At 35.0% G+C, this 19,061-nt stretch overlaps 2 protein-coding genes across 7 annotated transcripts; one reads left to right on the plus strand and one right to left on the minus strand.

The window, feature by feature from the left end:
• The first annotated feature begins 3,036 nt into the window (after nucleotides 1–3,036).
• On the plus strand, nucleotides 3,037–6,891 carry LOC121265562 (alkaline ceramidase). 5 transcript variants are annotated; one of them, XM_041169227.1, is made up of 4 exons: nucleotides 3,037–3,211; nucleotides 3,562–3,624; nucleotides 4,392–4,731; nucleotides 6,083–6,891. In XM_041169227.1, the coding sequence occupies exons 3-4, from the start codon at nucleotides 4,478–4,480 to the stop codon at nucleotides 6,594–6,596; spliced, it is 768 nt and encodes a 255-aa protein (XP_041025161.1). In that variant the 5' UTR covers nucleotides 3,037–3,211; nucleotides 3,562–3,624; nucleotides 4,392–4,477; the 3' UTR covers nucleotides 6,597–6,891. The 5 variants fall into 5 exon arrangements, with proteins under 5 accessions (XP_041025161.1, XP_041025162.1, XP_041025158.1 ...); XM_041169228.1 differs by having other exon boundaries at nucleotides 3,562–3,620; nucleotides 4,364–4,731; XM_041169224.1 differs by having other exon boundaries at nucleotides 3,562–3,620.
• Nucleotides 6,892–8,748: 1,857 nt separating this feature from the next.
• Nucleotides 8,749–19,030, minus strand: LOC121265558 (phosphatidate cytidylyltransferase 1-like). 2 transcript variants are annotated; one of them, XM_041169221.1, is made up of 12 exons: nucleotides 18,765–19,030; nucleotides 16,354–16,492; nucleotides 15,448–15,701; nucleotides 15,162–15,313; nucleotides 14,813–14,954; nucleotides 13,547–13,703; nucleotides 12,196–12,243; nucleotides 12,014–12,100; nucleotides 10,670–10,798; nucleotides 10,519–10,575; nucleotides 9,166–9,249; nucleotides 8,749–9,064 (listed from the first exon to the last, which is right to left on the minus strand). In XM_041169221.1, exons 2-12 carry the CDS (start codon nucleotides 16,420–16,422, stop codon nucleotides 8,975–8,977), a joined length of 1,269 nt encoding a protein of 422 aa, XP_041025155.1. In that variant the 5' UTR covers nucleotides 16,423–16,492; nucleotides 18,765–19,030; the 3' UTR covers nucleotides 8,749–8,974. The 2 variants fall into 2 exon arrangements, with proteins under 2 accessions (XP_041025155.1, XP_041025156.1); XM_041169222.1 differs by lacking the exon at nucleotides 18,765–19,030 and adding an exon at nucleotides 18,667–18,762.
• Nucleotides 19,031–19,061: the final 31 nt, after the last annotated feature.

A 19,061-nucleotide genomic window follows, 5' to 3' on the forward strand; every position in this document is an offset into this window, starting at 1 on the left:
TGAAGGTAAGGTAGGCCAGATTTGGAAGATATCGGCGAAAGGAATCTTTTGGTATGGTGTGTGTAGCTATCGGAGGCATCGGGGCATATCAGCGCGTGAGGGCCACGAGCCTAGTTTTTTGGCGCGACTCTGCATCATCCCAGTAGATCGGCAGCTAACAAATGTGGTGGTGGGGCTCGTGTCGACTAATGACAGCCGGAAAGTAGTAGATCTGACCAAAATCGAACCGGTAGAGGGAGAAGGAAAAAAACACTACCATAAAAATGTTTATACATTGCGGAAATGGAAAGGAAAATGAGAGGTCTTTGGCGAAAGCACTCAAATGATAAAGTTTTGTAGAGAAAAGGGAGAGGTTCTCTCTCTAAAAACAGTCGAGCTACACTTGAAACAATGTGCTTGATATAAAATATTAACAATAAATCTATCATTTTTTGTAATTTATTTTATGATTAGTTCATACAAACATGTCATTTTATTAAAATAAATTCTAATTTTGTAAAAACTATATTTAATTTAATATAAAATTACAAAATAATTGTTAGTTAATTATTTTCCAGTTAAAAAAAGGTGCAGTTACTTACGGATTTTTTACATGGGAGGACCCCTTTAAGTAAATGTAAAAGTTGTACAAAGGTAGATTTGATAATAAATCGTATGTCAAAATTACATATTCTTTCAAAAAGAAAAAAAATTACATACAAAAGTTCTATAAAATCACCTAAAAGTACTATGATAATTTCGTATGGTTTTTTCTCATTTTTATAATATTTTATGTATCGATATTGACTAAATCCCAACACTAACAAATCATGTATAAAAAAAGAGAATTAAGAGAAAGTCAAAAGATGGGAAAATGTTTGTATTGTATTGTATTTTTATTTTATTATTTGCAGTATAGATATAATGTTTGTTACCCATAGACTTATATACACTTTAGTTTCGACATATGACAAAAACTTGTTAGTAAGGGAACTTTTACATAAAAGCCTGACACAAAACACTGTCACCTAATCGATTATCATTTTTATCTTTATATCTTAATACTTAAATCTGTGTGTTTAAATAAAATAACAAAAATAATAAATTACATATTTATTAGATTTAGGTGTTAGGTAAAGAAGAAAAATATTACTTTGCCCATTTTATTTGCCCCCATATTTTATTTTATTTTTTAATTTTTTTTCTTACTTAATAGTTAAAAAAAATAACTATTAGTGTATTGAACTAACACTAATGTGAATAAAATATTTAAAAATGATAAGAAAAATATGAATAAAAAATTTATAAAAAATAAATCTTGAACTAACAGTAAAATGGAGTGATGCACTTGAGCGGCAGAGTATCACCGCTCGTTAGGTGAAAGGCTTCTTTGTAGACTTAATCGGTCAAAACATCTAAAAATACCGATTTAGGTTGTGTTTGGATGTTGAACTGAGTTGAGTTAAATTGAGATAATAAAATATTGTTAGAATATTATTTTTTAATATTATTATTATTTTAAGATTTGAAAAAGTTGAATTGTTCATTATATTTTATGTTGAGATTTGAAAAAATTGTAATAATAAGTTAAGATGAATTGAGATAGTTTTAACTTCCAAACAAAGCCTTAATATAGAATCATGAATGCACTTTCCTTCCTAATTCATTCATTCTATTTATTTTATTGTGTGTACTCATGTACTAATTAATAGATCTGATAATTATTAACACGACTTGCGCATCTGACACTAGCCTTGCACCAGATTAAAATAGTTTATTGTTTGGGGTAATATAAGATTAAATGGTTAGAATTTGGTATAATATATAGGTTGTCGGTCAATTTGTGTCAAGTTTGATTAATAAGCGGGCAAATTTCGTTCCAACTTGCTTAATCCATAATCAACGCATTGAATTAGTTAGGTTAATGGAGATTAAGGGTCCATTTAGCAATACAATTGTTCTCAAGTATTCTCAGATATTTCAATATCAAACATCACTCAAATACAAAATACTTTTCAATTTTAAATTTGTAACCTTTTTTTTTCTAATCATTACCTAATCATTATAATTTTTCCAAATTCTCAAACAAAATATAAAAAATAATACTATTTTTTTAAATTTTAAAACAAAAATTATATTAAAAATTTATATTTAAATAATTTTTTAACTTTATAATATTTTTATTTATTTATTTATTTCTCTTTTTTCATAAAACCCAATAAATATCTTAACTCAAACATTTAATTATTATTCATAGATGAGTAATGTACACTATACTCTCATTCCACTTTTATCTCACTATGTAAGGTGTCACATTTATCACTGTTAGATAATAAAAAATTATCTAATAAAGAATATTTTAATTGTGATAAATGCATTACATCTTATATAATGAGATAATAGTGTAGTATATAAAATTTTTCTTCATAAATATATTGAGATATTTTAAATATTTTTTTTAATATATTGAGGGAGGGGATCGAACTCATTATCTCTATTTTGGAAATGTACGTTGATGGCACATGCCGCGTGATATTCTAAATATCTAAACGAACCCAAGTAACATAATCGTATAACCTGAATTGACTTTAGATTTACGTTTCTACAGTTGAAGTGCTGAAAGGATACGAGATTGTCATAAGCCCATAATCCAAGTCATAAAACGAGATTGTTCAGTTTCTTGGGCTGAAGCTCAACATTACTCGTCAAGTCCAGGCCTGGATTGTCAGTCTGATGCTCCAAAATGGGCCGGTCCATTATTCTTTGTTAGCACGGCCCTGCCGACATCGCAGTCTCAAACATTTTAAAATAAATTACTTATTTTAAGCTTTATTTTAATAACCTTAAATATAAATATATAAACGAAGAAAGTAATTCAAGTCAAATTGAAGAACATTATAAATTTTGTAAGTAAGTTTAACTATTAATCTTTATATTAATATTGTTATCTTCGTATTTTAAATTTAAATTATTATTATTTTTAATAAAATTTACTTTTTAACTAATCATATACATATTAATATATAAAATCGCTTATAATTAAAATTTTACTGATCATAACAAGAGCAGGGGCGAAATAACCAGTCTCGGCCTCCTCCCATGCCTCGAAATCCGAAAGGCGAATCTCTCTTTGCCCTTGCGCCCCCAGTTATCCCCTGCTCGGTTCAAGCTTAGAGAGACGGGGATTAGGTTATAGCAGACAAGAGAAATAAGATCTGATTCAGGAAAAACGGTTAGTTTTATGTACTCCAATGCAAGCATAATATATGTATTGTCCAGATGTCTTCAATTTCTGGAGCTCGTTCTTGTTTTCTTTGTTTTTATTTCATATATTTGAGTTTATATTGGGGTTGTTTTATTGGAACTGTTGATTGTGATCGTGATTTGTTCTGTTTTCTTTAGCACGAGAAGTTTTATTTTTGGTGTGTGAGTTTCGAGTAATGAAATGGTTGAGATTGGATTTTTCAGCATTTTTGGTCGTATTTTTTCAATTGGTGTGATTTGCTTGAAATTTTTTCTCTGTTAATCTGGGCTGACGATATTTTTTTTAAGGTAGCTTATTTCCTTCCTGAATTCTGGCAGACTATCGATACGTTGCCGAGCAAACCCATTTGATTGAAATGCTGTTTGGTGAATTGCGAGTGGGTATATGAAAATTATTATTTGTTTTATTTTTTCGTACTTTTTCTTTAATTCATTTGTTGAGCAAGCGTTACGTTCATGCTTCATGTAATACTTGGGCCGATTATTGTGTTGCATTTTAGTATAATGCTCTATATGATAGTGTTTTGTGGTTTGTTATTAGTTTTCGTGTGGACGCCATTATGAGCGTTGCTTTTCCTCATTTAGTTATGTTTACTTGGTACATGTTATGACCGGTAGATGTTTGCGATCCATACGGTTTGTTTTTCTTTTGCTGTTGTCGTTGGCAATTTATTCATTCACGCCTGTATTTTGCGAGTTTAAAGTTTCTCATCTGGTTCTTTGTTTTCTGTTATTCAAAATTGATTTCTGTGTCATCACAAGAGATATTACTCTAAATCCTTTGTCTTTAACTTGGGAGTATGTTTAAGGGCTTATCTGATTTAGTTTAGTTTATGACGTGGTGGTGTTACATCATTATTGCTTGTTTGCCCATCTATATAACCAACAATACACTAGGCAGCTGTGAAGGAAGGGAACATTCATTCACAGACATCAATACATTGCATTGGCTTGCGACCTATTTTTATCTTTGTCATACACACCATAAGTATTCAACAACTTTTTCTTAATTATATTCTCCCGCTGCACTATCTAAGAAACTTGTAAATGTGATTTGTTCAAGTTGTTCCCATCATACTTGAGTTTTCCTCCGTGAATAAACTGTTGTATTGCCGATCAGTTTTTTTTTTTTTTTTTTTGTTCTGCAGGCACATGGTTTGCGACTTTTGTGATTTCTGCTACTCTGTAGGGTAAAGGATTCTACTAAAATATTTCACAGAGCATATAGAGAAGAATGGCTGAGGGAATCTCAAGTTTCTGGGGTCCTGTCACGTCAACTATCGAGTGTTGTGAGAAGAATTATGCCTACTCTTCTTATATTGCGGAATTTTACAACACAATATCCAACATCCCGACCATTCTTTTGGCCCTCATCGGTCTTATCAATGCCTTAAGACAACGATTTGAGAAGAGATTTACCATTCTTCACATATCTAATATGATACTTGCCATTGGAAACATGTTATACCATGCCACGTTGCAACGTGGGTAAGTAATTTCTCAGCTGTATTCAGAAGTTTAATGCATGTGTCAGGTTAAATCATAATATGGGTGATGGGAACCAAGGTGGGCCTACTCTTCAATTTCCTACGGGTTCATATCAATGGGGGGCTTGGTACTAGTGTAAAAAACCATGTGAATTAGATTATTGCAGCCTAAACAGTGAGACTTCAAATTACTTGAGACAAACATTTCCAAAGAGGGCAACACTCTTTAATTTTCTGTTCTTTCGTGTTGTGTATACCCTAGTAACTTATCCTTGCAAGCCTTGTGGATTTAGAAGGCAAATACTTTGGCATTGTAATCACCCTACTCCTCCTTTTGGTTGTCACAATTTTACCATTTTAATGTTTATTTAGATCATGCCTTGTCGCAATTGCTTGATTTTCTCCTCAAGTACATACATCTAGGCTTCTTGGATTCTATGTGATTTAGAAGGATTGGTGCTAGGGAATGTCTTATGAATATGGTAAGGGACAAAAGTGATGACTGACTAGAAATACAATCTTTACTTACCTATGAAAAAAATAAAAAAAAGAAATACAGATCTTTACTTTGTGGAATCATGAGGATTTGAAAACTTTGTGTAGGCCTCGGTTGAGGGGGATAGCCAGATAGGGAGGGATGAGTTGCCTCTAAGAAAATGGGAACCAAAAAACTAATGTATCTTTTATTTTATTTTTATAAGTAAACCAAAAAACTAATGTAATTGAAAGAAACATGCACACTCAACCCCAAGGGGTTGGCCCAAGTGGTGAAGGCCTTGGTCTTGGGTATCACTCCCTTCAAGGTCCAAGGTTCAACACCTCTTGGGTGCAAACAATCTTTTGGGGCCACACCTCTTGGTGAAAGGTCAACGATTTAACCAGTTTCCTGTAGGGAAACTTCCGAGGGTGCGGTGCATGGGACCACGGTTTACTCTGCAGGGGTGGGTCCGAAGGGCCCTGCCTTGGAGAGGTTCCTTGACATCAAAAAAAAAAAAAAAAATGCACACTCAGATGCATGTAGTTGGGATAAGGTCTTGAGTCGAGTTAGTCGGTTAGCTCAAGGCGAATGGTGTGTGAAAAACCTGTTGTTCTCTTTCATGTGCAAGTAACAAGCTTGTGAGCAGCATATAAAGGGGTTTAACAAAAGTACATGATCATGTGTAATGTGTTCGGCAGAACTGATTTTGCACATGCGCACTCTGATGCATTCACGTTCACTTTAGAACTGCTAGTCTTCTCTTCTTTTAAATAATGTTGGTTGCACTGTGTCAGGATAAAGTTAACTCTATTAGAAAATAAATTTATTTTTGGATGATTAGTTGCTGAATTGAAGGCTTTCTGAACATTTCCAGGCAACAGCAGAGCGATGAAACTCCTATGGTGTGGGAGATGCTACTTTATATGTACATCCTCTACTCACCAGATTGGCACTACCGTAGCACAATGCCTACCTTCCTCTTCCTTTATGGTGCTGTTTTTGCTGTTGTTCATGCAATAGTCCAACTTGGCATTGGCTTCAAGGTGCATTACTTTATATTGTGTCTTCTATGCATTCCTCGAATGTACAAGTATTACATTCACACACAAGATGCTTCTGCTAAGCGGCTTGCAAAGATATATGTGGCTACCCTTTGTCTAAGTAGCTTGTGTTGGTTCTGCGATCGTGTTTTCTGCAAGGAGATATCTGGTTGGCCCATTAATCCACAGGGTCATGCTCTGTGGCACATCTTCATGGCCATTAGTTCCTACTTCGCAAATACCTTCTTGATGTTTTGCCGTGCTCAGCAACGTGAATGGTCGCCAAAAGTTGTCCATATCATGGGTGTTCTCCCCTATGTGAAGATCGAAAAACCAAAAACTCAATGAAAGAGACACCAAGGTAGTGAAATCAAGTTATATAGGCTTTCTTGAGAAGTTTTGGCTGTTGACAGACGTAAGCAAGCTGCCAGTTTTGTTTTGTTTTCTAGACGGGATATTACACTGGTTAGGTGGGATCCAGTCAAATTTTTTCTTGTAAAAGTAGAGCATGTACAATATCTATATGTCTTTGCTGGCAAGTATGAGATCAGATGGCTTGTTTCTGGATACTTAGATCTGTTGTTTGGTTTTAGAAACTTGTGATTCTGCGATGATTTTTATTTAACTGGAGATATTCATGACTCTTGATTTTTTTAGTCTCATGTCTTTGATTTTGAACTTCCATTTTTGGGTAATCTTGTTGTCCCCATTTAAGCCAGTTAACTGTGATGGACTTACTTCGAAACTTGTCCACAACGGAAGGGTTCATATTATGAGCTGGTCATAGTTTATCCTTAACGGAGGAGCTTATATTCTCTTTAAAGCCAACTTTTGCTATCACAATCGACAGGCTTGAGTTGACAAATGTGATTTATTTCAACTTGGAACAATCACTATTTATCCCTCCAAATTACCACTTTTGTAGACCAAGAAGCTATTAAATATGTCACTTGGCCTCCATAGGGACATGGTACAATTTGAATGGTTGGATCTAAAGGATAAATCGCCAAAAAAATGATAGTTGGGGGTGAAAAATTTCAACTTTGATAGTTTGGTCATATTGCAAAAGCAGTGATTTGAGGGGCAATTTTCCCTTCACAGCTTATATATTTGTTTACTCCTAGTCAACAGGTTATCTACATGTTCTCTATAAATAGATGGGTTTTGGATATAAACATAGGAACTCAAAAGAAAGAGGCATGCTTTGGTTTGTATCCATCATTAATAGGTTTTTCAAAGCGTATGCCATGTATGGTCTTACGCAGCTCTGTGCTAAAAACTGTAAACTTACGGATTGCTTCCACCTGGGAGTTCTTACAACATTTGGGTGAATTTCAGCATGTTCAAATTTTGATGGTTTCATTCGAGTCTTATTCAAAATGATCAAAAGTCTGTCGATCTCGTTTGAATCTTATTCGATTTTCATACCTGCTTTGCCCAGTTCTAAACTTCCACGAAAAGGCTACCACCATCCATTTGTGCTAGCCCTCCTACCTAATATTTCTTTCTGAAATGATCGCCATAGAGCTGGCGTCCGAAGCAATTTTGTAGATGCTGCTCCTCTTCCTTTTTGTTGAAAAGATTATGAGATAGCCATCTATATACAAGCTTCCAACACATCAATTACACAAAGCAGCCAAATTCTTGACCAAAACTTTATCTCTTTACTCTCTCATACGAACCTCGCCACTAGGAAGGGAACTGCCAAAGAACCGTTGGAGTCGATACGACCGGTATTTCTCCTCTCTATTGGCCGGTACGGTCTGTTGTTAAAACCAACCCTATCAATGCAGTTTTTGAACAAAACCGACGCCGACCGATAGAGAAGATTTGCATGGAACAACCGACCGTATCTGCCAAAGGAGAAATACCGGCGTATTGACTCCTATAGTTCTTTGGCAGTTCCCTTCCTAGTGGTGAGGTTCGTATGAGAGAGTAGAGAGATAAAGTGTTGCATAGGAAAGAGAATGAGAGAAATTGAAAAATCAGAGAAGAAGGGAGGGGAAGAAGACGAGCTTAAATTGAAATGACACCGTCTAATTTTAAATTAAAAAAAAATCATTTCACTAATATATATTTTTAATATATTATATATAAAACGATGTCGTTTTAACTATGATATATAAAAAATATATATTTATTTAATTGACCAGTTTGGCGGTTTAAACTTGGTTCAAACCGGAACCAAACAGGCCGAAGTCGATTTTAAGGAATTTCTACCGCCGGCCAACTGTTCCGTGCACCGGCGATTGATCTGGCCGGTTTCTTCTGTTGTTGTTCAGCCCACCTTTCTTTTTCTTTTTCTTTTTTTCCTTTTTTTTTTTTTGAATTCTTGAAAACATCAAAGGGTAAAAGAAATTTACAAATAAACCTCACTTACCGTGTCATTCGACAACCCAACCAAGCCCAACGCAACTACTACTGTCCAAGAAGATGATAACTAAAGCAAATTCTTTTGACTTTCAAAAAGAAATGATCCAACCAATTAGTTTGAGAGAGAGAGATTCACTCTCCACTGAGAGCTCATTGATATTAAATGGCTAAAATACACAATACAGTGTCATAGCTGAAGAATTACCCAGACTAAGTATCTGAATGAGGCTACACTAGGAAATTAGAACACAACACCATATACAAATATAATCTTCTCTTTCGTCCTCATGCCACCATGCATGTAACATGCAGGGGAGAAAGAGGACACCAAATAAGACCCGGGTCCTGCATATCTAAGACTTTCCCACAAGCCTCTCCTGCAAGATCTCCCCAAGCTTTATGTATAGAGCTTGCTGCTCCTTGAAAGTGAGGTTCATCAATATCTAAAAAACATTTTCATATCAGCTTACATATTCATACATATTGATTCATGCTATCTAAATGGATAGGCAAATTTTTATGCACAAGCATGTAAACGCAGTACCTGGTTCAAGATTGTATCAACTGAGAGGTTTTGTTGCACAACAAATGACTGATGATAGATGTAAGCAAATACGGCCATCACCATCTACAGTAGCAGACCCCATTAGTCACAGAACAATGCATGACAGCCAAATTTTATTTAATTGACGAATCAACAGACTTATGGTTCAAGTCTACAATTTACAAACAAGGTATCATGGTTATCCAGCAAAACTCAACAAAGTTAAGAGTGGAATTTTAATTTGTAAATTTACCATCATAATGCCTAAATTACCTAGCTAGCCCTCAAAATAAAGCAGATGCTATTTCAAGCAGCAGGTAAGGTACAGGTTAAGGTAAGTCTTTTTTAGCACTTAACATAATAAAAACAAAGGAAAATGCGGACAAAAAATAGATGACCACCAAAAACTCTAGACTGAGAAAAATAAAGGATTTTGTAATTGCCAGCTTTTAGGTTGCAATAGCTGACCAAAAGTGACATTTGAAGGAACCAATAAGCTAGTACTCAAATCATGACACTATAACAACATTGAACAAAAGGGGAACAAGCTTATGCTTACTAGCAGCATCAGGAATCCTGGTCTATATGGAAGAATGCAACGTTATGCATCTGGAATCCTAACAGAGAAAGAATGCACCTAGTGTGGAGGCCATCACTCTTTACAGTTTACACTGATTATACTAGTTAGCAAAAGCTGAACTTTCAGCATGTTAAGCAGGCTCATGTAACTTTCAGCATTCATGGTTAAACTTTTAATCTGAGTTATTTCTCCCTTTGCTCAAGCAAGTAATCAATGTCTCCTACCTGGATTTGAAAAGTGCCATGGTTGAAATGCAATTGAGAAATTCAGATATATGCTTCCAATTTCAAATCCAATATAGACATGATATCTTAATCAAAAGCACCTCAGTATATTCTTCATCACTATTGTCACTGGGTTATCAATATGCTCTACTTCTGGCTTCTACAGTATTCTGTGTATCTAGCCTTATTCGTACAGCATTTTTATGTAGAGTTTCAGGCTCATCCTGGTAAACTCATCTTTTAAATCTCTTTTTTGGTTTTCAATAGAAGTTACTAATAGTAAAACATAATTTATGGCTACAAAATAGCAATAAAACAAGCAAGGCATCATGATTTCCTGCCAAAAATGACATTATGAATAATCACACATACATTGGGCATGGTAATCAAGTTTATCTTGAGTAAAACAATTTACATAAAAGAGGAAAGTAGAACAAGAAAAATTATGAGAAGCCATAATAACAAATCTTACAATTAGTAGTTATCGAAAATATATTACAATTAGTAGTTCATAGGAACATGCTGGATCCAAACTTCAACAAAGCTTACCTGGCAGTCCATTCTATCTGTAATTCCACCATGCCCAGGTATACTATCACCAAAATCCTGCAAGAAAAGGGGGAAATATAGCAAATAGTGTGTAACAACATCTTGGAAGCTTGATTAATTCACATAAATTTAGAAAGAATAAGGGGCAGACCTTGATTTTAAAAGCTCTTTTGAAACCACTGGCAAAGAAGCCTCCAAAAGGTGCTATTATAGATGCAAACAAGCCAAGACAGAGAGCATGCCATTGAACTGGCAAAATCGAGACCTCTTTCCAAGGAAACTGTGTATGAGAAAACTTATGATGCATTAGATTTGGGTTCCATAATTTTCTAGAGAGACAAGATCTACATCTCACTTGCTACAACAGGAGTTCAGTACTTGGTAAGCTTTTTGTAACTTGAGTTCTGTAAAGGTATTGAAATAATTCTTAACATCTCTTACCATCAATTAAACTTTTGAAATGATGATTTAACATGGTATCAGAGAAGCAGTTCTGAATTTGAATTTTGACTACACTTTTTACCTTTATTCTAATTAACAAAATTCTACGTGTTGAACCTACTGAGAGTCTAACCTGCAAGTCAGAGGAAGTATTAGAACATTTAATTAAATGATTAAGCTCAACTCTTCCCTCCAGTTTAAGTTTTTGGGACAATTGGTGACATAACAAGTTCTATAGTTTCAAATAGCTTCAGAGGTGGACAAGAGCCATGTTTTCAACTTCTAATAGCTGGAAAAAGCTGATTCACTAATTTTACGGGTTGGAACTTCAGCACAAATAGACCAAAACGCAGAAATAAGACAGTATTAAGTTAGAACTAACATGCTTACACATGAAAGTAGATATATCTCACTCCTATGAGTAGTAAGTGATATTTTCAGCCCTGCTTACTAACCAAGTCCAACATAGGTACACCACACATGGAACGAATGTACAGGCCAGGGATGCATCACGATATACAGGTTGACTATTAACAGTGTTTGTTCACAAAATGTCCAGAAGTGCAATGCTATTCTTGTGGATAGAAGTAACAGCATTACAAAGAATTTCCAGCAGGGAAAAGTCTGAGAGGAGATAGCACAAAACACACAGAACAATCTTGAGTAGATGAACAGCATTCCGGCAGTTATGGTTTATGGTTTAGTTCCATAAAAGAACAATCAAATTTGACAAGAACTAGATGCAGCATGGCCATCAAATTCAGATATTTGGAAGAGTGAAACAACCCCTTTTCTAGGATGAGGAAGGATAAATTTATAAAGTCAACTAAATCATGTGTTCTTCTTGCTGGAGTCTCATACATTTTGGAATTTAAACCACACATTATACATATTATATGCCAACAGAGGATGCTTGTCTTTTTTATAGTTAAAATAAGGATTGCAGATAATACTATCATAAACTTGGGACAATTTGTGATTTACTTACTGCACGTGTAAAAATGCATGCTACTAACTTACATAGAAGCAGATTCAATTGAATTCCACAACTCACCCATTGAGAAACCCATCCTGGTAAAGTGAAATGCTGAGGTTTAAATAATGGGCCCGGATCACAGTGAAGCCAAGCAGTAGATAAATCCTGCATGTCATCAACTTCATAAAAATAAGAATATAGTTTTTTTCCCAAGACTAATGCATCTTCAAACATCAATGACTTATGCTCCATCAAATTACCTTCCTTGGACATGTTAACCACGGAAAACGGCCCATGACGTTTGCAAGCTGCATAAACAAGTGAACATATAAATGTTTATAGATATCCATTTGCCCTAATTTTTTGATAGGTAAAAGACATTTTATTAATAAGAATGAAAGAATAGGCGTAGTCCAAGTACACGGGACGTATACAAGAGAAAGACACCTAGCAAGAGCTATAAACAGATACAAGAAAATCTTTTTTTTTTTTATAGGTACAGATACAAGAAGGTCATGGAAGTTGCATCAAATTTTTGCCAAACTAGTAAACATCACTATCTAAAACGCTCACCCGTAATCACTTTCCTGGTAATCTGGTAACCAAACATGAATTTAAGAAACATGGCCAGAAGTTTAAAAACATGAGTAGGAACAATTTGATGGTGAAATGTTTTATGAAGTGAAAATTCCATTTGAAGCGCTGAAAACACACTTCAGCCTTGCTAGAAGAATGAAAAGCTTTTCATATGCATATTTCTGGGAGAAGAGAGTTCCATCAAATGAAGGGATGGGGATCCTCATCAACAGTTAGGTCCAAGGAGCACGTTGCAATTTTATAAGTTCATTTAAGAAATAAAAGCGGTAAGGTTGTGAGAAACATGACACTATTATCAAATTCTCCCCAAGTATAGGGTGAAATTGAGTAACCAACAAAAGAAAATAATGCATTAGGCATAGGAGATAACCAAAATGAAGGAAAGAAATAATTGAAGGAGACTAATCACTAATGTCTCATGACCATTTTGATAACATTATTGGCAAAGTAATCACTAATGCAAAAAAATAAAACCTACAGAACCTAAACAGGATATATCATTCAACTTGACACCGATTTTTTTTCTTTTTCTTTTTTGATAAATCAGGTTATTATCATGTTAAACCCCATGTTTCAGAGGCATAAGTGGATAAATGGTGACTTGACTTTAATAGAAGTAATGAATATCCTATCTATTTATACTCATAAAAAGAATATCCTATCTACTCATGATATAGGAAACCTACACTTGGGAAAATTTGAGATCTACTATGACCATTAGGTTGCACTCAGAGCCCAGTATAATGATTAATTAAAGTGCAAGATCAGTGAAAGCCATATTGAGAGAACTGGTGCATGGCACTGCCATTCACTGAAACGTATGTTTACGAATCGGATTTTTTTGTTAATAAGTACCTATGTTTTTTCATGAGCAAAAAAGGGTAGGAGAGGGCAACCGGAGATGGCCTCCGTAACTCCGGTTGAAATGCCTCCCAAAGTGCCTCAGCAATCGATATAAACATAATAGAACGGAAATGTGTTTACCATGACCACGGGAAAAAAACCTGTTCTTACCATAAATGCAGAGATGATAGTGGTAACAGACGCTCCAATGAATCCCTCCCAAGTTTTCTTTGGAGATAACTTGATTAAAGGAGTTCTTCCGAAAAAGAAACCAAAGAAATAAGCAGCAATATCATTGATGACTATAAGAGTTGCTGGAAGAAGAAACCTGCATAAGTAGCTGATGTGTAAAAACTCAAAGGGAACATCAAGATTTAAAAAGTTGACTATCAGCCAGATGAACCAAGATAAAGAGCATAGAAGTCTTTGCATATCAATGCAATTAGTTATACATGAAAAAGTGATATACAAGGGTCAAATGTGGTATGAGTTCCATTGCAGTGCACAAATTAAGGACTGTAACTCTGTAACTGACAGCCCTTCAATGTATCTTCTCAAAGTCGTCATATTAAAATCTAGGCTAGCTATTTAGGATGTGGGCATCATGAGATTTACTATTTCCATGATCTTCTAAATTTTATTGATAGGAAATAAACAAATAAGGTAAAGACACAATCCCTTCAAAGAAAAAAAAACAAATCAAAACATCAGGCGGAAATGTCCAAAAGCAAGTACAGAATTACAATTATCCATGCGCACTGTCCATTTTTAACTATAAAAAAATGCATCAGTAGATATTTACTAATGAAACATGATAATATCTACTAATAAAATAGAAACTCCAAGCCCTTTTAACCATTCATTCTAGTGTCAAAAAATATAATTTTGATAAGTCCATCTCAAAAAAGATGATAATATTTCCTTTTCGAATTCTCTCTAGACATTGAAACTTTCCAAAAGAGAATTATATGCTTATTCAATTCCTATAACCCTCACCTTTTTTTTCAAAAAGTAAATGAGATTCTTATCAAAAGTTGTGCCACCTCTAAAAAAATTAAAGACATTCTAAAAATTATACTTTTACCTTTTCATTATTTACCATATAATTTCATACCACCTTTCATGTTAGTTATCCACTTGCTGGAGTGTATGAAAGCACCAATAATGCAACAAGCAATTAGGATTCTCAAGAGATCTAACAAGCCGAATGGGGACTCATTAGTCCTGCCGGACAAGTTTCAAATGAATTTATCACTAAAATCCAGTAAAAGTAACCCACTAAAATTCAAGTATCACAAAAGAGGTGAAAAGAGCCCCAAAAGGAGTCTACCAAAGAAAGGGGATAAAAGTAACTCAATGGCACAAATGTCATCAACTTAGAATATAGTTTGTCAACGAGATCCAAAATCAATATTTTATCACTCTAAAGAAAGTTACCAGAAAATTCCCTCAAAAATGCTGGCAACGGTGAAGGAGGACTGTGTAAACACGACAATTAGTATCATGTGTGTCCATGCGTACTGGCCAAACTGATACTTGTACATCTTCTTCTTTAAGGTAAGAATGAACCACATAAATCCTGACCCCATAACACACCAAAACAAGAAACAAAACACCAATCAGCAATCAGCAATATCCCAGAAAGAAAGCCACATGATACTTGATACTTAATACGAGATCTAAACTCATTTTATGATAATCAAATCTCAAATATTAGACAATCATTAAAGGGGTGTTTAATATCAAGATTACTCAAAACCATTGTAAGATAACATGTATAACCAACCTGCAATATATAAGAAATAACAGATAGCCATATGATACTTGAAAAGGCTGCTCACAAGCTGATATAAAAATCTGTCTGTTGTCATGGTATTGACAAGCCGTTGACTGAGAAGGCGGCCATACACAAATAACATTGCAGTGAAGAAAAAGTGCCTGAGCACAGAAATTGGAAATACATAAATATTTATGATATGTAATAAATGAAATCTTAATTTCAAATAACGTCAGTCGACTCCCCTCCTCGAAATAAAAATCAGTTGACAGTGTCAATGAAATGCCATTCATACCAATTTAACAGCCTAAATCCTGGGAGACGTTTATCTTCATGAGCTTTCCTGAGTAGGTTGAACAGCTCTCTAGCCATAAATATTTGAATAACCACCACCATGGCCATTATGTAAAGATGACCCATGTAGACAATAAATGCAAAGCCCCCAATCATCCAAATAGATGAGTATGCACGGATCAACATTGACCTGTATTTATTATGATCATTAACAAGTAAATGGCTTCCATTTGCTTTGCTATCCTCTGGAATAACCTGACAGCCCAAGAAGAAAAAGAAATCAAATATATGTCATACTCACTTTGTAGTTATGACTTTTCACAAAAAAAAAAAAAAAAAAAATGATAGGTAATAAGAGATTTTATTCCCAAGAATAGGCATAAGCCCAAGTACACAAGATGCATACAAAGGAAATACCTACTACTTTCTAATACCACAAGGTAATCTAAAACAAATTGTGGAAATTATCAACCATTACAAAATTTTAGCCCACAAACTCAAAGTACTAAAGAAAAAATCCCTAAGGTCTCCTAATGAATGTTCTTTTTCACAAAATTGTTAATATTAACTTTCTTTCTTTTTTATCAGAATTTTTTATATTAACTTTCCAAATAGATTACTACTGATGGTTGCCAAAAGGGGTGAAATTGATATTAAAATTAACTTGTTGACACAGATTACAGAGGCAATATCATTGCTAAGCCCCCAACTATAATTTCAAGGAATTATTATTAAATAAAAACAAAAAGACCCCATGATATGTAACAGATAATAAAATCTTGGGTTGTCTCCATTATTAGTACAAGATGATTGCCATTTTGTCTGCCAATTTTATCAGAGCAAATATACCACACACACACACACAAGACCCAATTTAGGCCAGACGCATATTCATTATGCAAACAACCTCATTTGAACGTCTACGATGTCGAAGACGAGCAGGAGCTGGAGTGCTGGAGCTATTATCTTTCTGCATGGCTCTTCTAACCAATTTTTACTCTACAGGAATAACAACAGCAATGTTGGTGGATGCAGAAAACAGCCTCCTGAAACATCAAATGTACAATAAAATAATTAGGGAATAGATAGAAAATAGAGTTGCAGAGAAGAGAGAGGAATTTGATAAAGAATTGAACATTATTATGGAGGTAACTGATAAATAAAGTGGAATTAACAAACAGCATGAATACTACACCAGGCATGGGATCAGAAACCATATTATTCAATAAAATCAGTTTTTTTTTTTAACGCACAACACAAATTTTCAATGCAAAGGCCATATCAGCTTCATTGAAAATTGTGCACCTCTCAAAGCAGTTAAACTTCACATGGAAAAGCCCTATTGATCCATTTGAATGAATGACTGAGAGAATCAGGCAACCACTTAAACATTGCATGACAACAACAAAATTGAAGAGACAAATTACAGGATTCTCAGGAGCCCCAGCACAAAGGCCAACAAGGACACGTAACATAGAGTGTTTCCTAGCTAATTATGGTTGTAAGAGTCTCTAATATGTCAAAATACGTCATGTGGTCCATCACATGGCCAAACTACCTAAGAGCCTAGCCTAGTTGTTATTCTCAATTGACCATGAGCCTAGCCTATTTTTTTTTCTTCGATAGGCGCCACCTCATTCCCATAGAGATGACATAAACATCATATACACAAGGGAAAAGTTCTTTCTCCTTAGAGCATTGATCAAATATACCACATATGAGCAAGAACCTCATCTTCCAGGACTGCATGTGATTCTAGATCAAAAAGAAATAGGCAGTGATCCAGGAGTGCACCTATAAAAAAAGCTCTAATAGTCTATGACCAAAATTTTAACTAGGACTAATATCCATGGATGTTTCTGACAAAGTGTAACTTAATTTCCATAATTCAAGCATGCATGTCACATGCCAGGGTGACATAGGAGCCATTTCCAAGAGAAAAGGAAGCCTAAGCAAGCAAACATAACTTTAAAAACATAATTAAAGGGGTGATCGGAGCTTCAAATCCTAATTTAGGTGATAGCATTATGATAATCAACCTTTCGGCCACCAAACAGGAGGAGCCTACATGGTTCCACAACGCTATCTTAAGTAGGCGAGTTGTAAACTGACCAAAACACCCAACATGGTCATAGTGGTGAGAAAGGATAATATGTACAACTCTCAAGTAGCTTAACCACCGCTGAGAGACTCGAACCACACTCTTTCTCTTCTTTATCATAAGATTCACCTCTAATTCATCAACTTGAGCGGGAGTAAGCTTGTTGGAGTGCTTGTGGAGACTGGTCTGCGAGCAAAAAATCAAGAAACAGAGAGTTCGCTCGACGTCGCTCGACATGGCGCTCGAGCGAAGCTTAACCCATGAATTCGCTCAAGGCCCGCTCGACAGTGGGCTTCGACACGCCGCTCAAGCGAAGAATGTAATTTTTGTCAGATTAGGGTTTTCAACACCATTTACTATAAATATGTTGTATTTGACTTGTTTTGTATGACTTTCAGCATATTTTGAGAAATAACAATTGTCAAGTGAGTGCATATTGTGTGAGATAGCAAAAAAGTCTTAGAGAGTGTGAGTTGAGATTGAGTGATTGTAATCTCATCTGATTAATAAGATTTCTACAACTCTGTGGACGTAAGCAATTTGCCGAACCACGTATATTGTGTGTCGTGTGCTTGATCATGCTTGCTTTTACTTTAGATTGTAATCGTTGGTGTGTGTGTTTTGCACAACAAAGCTTCATCACTAGAGGTCTAGAAGCACGACCTCCAATTCACCAATCCACAGGAGACTAAGCTTTATGACCTTTATATTTATTATTTCAGCTGACCTAGCGCATACTCTGATTAAAACCCATTTGCTATGGAACTAATAACTTCTTTGCCGAACTACTATAATTTCCGCTCACATTACGTACGCATGTCTAGCTACAAAAGAAGAATAAAGTGTCAAACTGCATGCAGCATGCATTTCCACTTTATTGATAATGAAGCAATATTTCACAAATAGAAAATCAATGAAACAATACTCAGGACGACCGAATAATTTTCCATCAAACAAATTCTCAAAACAAGGAGACTGAAACCCACGAAAACAAATCTATAAACAAATGGCTAAAAAACAGCTCGGCAATTCTAATACCAGAACTAATATTACAGCGGAGTCAAAACAAAACGCTGGTAATCAAAATAGCTCCCAGAGCCAAATCGAATCGCAGCAGACCTTGTCGAAAGCGAAATTTGAACCTAAAAATCGTTGCCAAAATAACATCAACGCATACATGCATATGAGAGTGAGAGAGAAAGAAAGGAGATTGATACCTGGTTTGGTTTCGCTGAGAGAGAGAAGGAAAAGAGAGGCGAATACGAATAATAGAGGAAGTGAAGCAAGGGAAGGTATCGTTGGTTGTTGCTCTCTCGTTACTATCTTTGTGCGAAAAAGTAGAGAAATCAAAAATGGGAAGTACAAATTTTTTTAATTATTTCGGAAATCGGTTCGGTTCCCCCAAAATAATGGATATGCATATGCTATAGGAGTCCAGTATCCAGTCTCCAGATTGGCAGTTCGGATTTACACGTGGTGCAGAGATAACACTTGCACGAACGAAATATATATGA

The sequence above is a fragment of the Juglans microcarpa x Juglans regia genome, chromosome 5D, assembly GCF_004785595.1.
Source record: "Juglans microcarpa x Juglans regia isolate MS1-56 chromosome 5D, Jm3101_v1.0, whole genome shotgun sequence".
In the NCBI taxonomy this organism is placed as follows: Eukaryota; Viridiplantae; Streptophyta; class Magnoliopsida; order Fagales; family Juglandaceae; genus Juglans; species Juglans microcarpa x Juglans regia.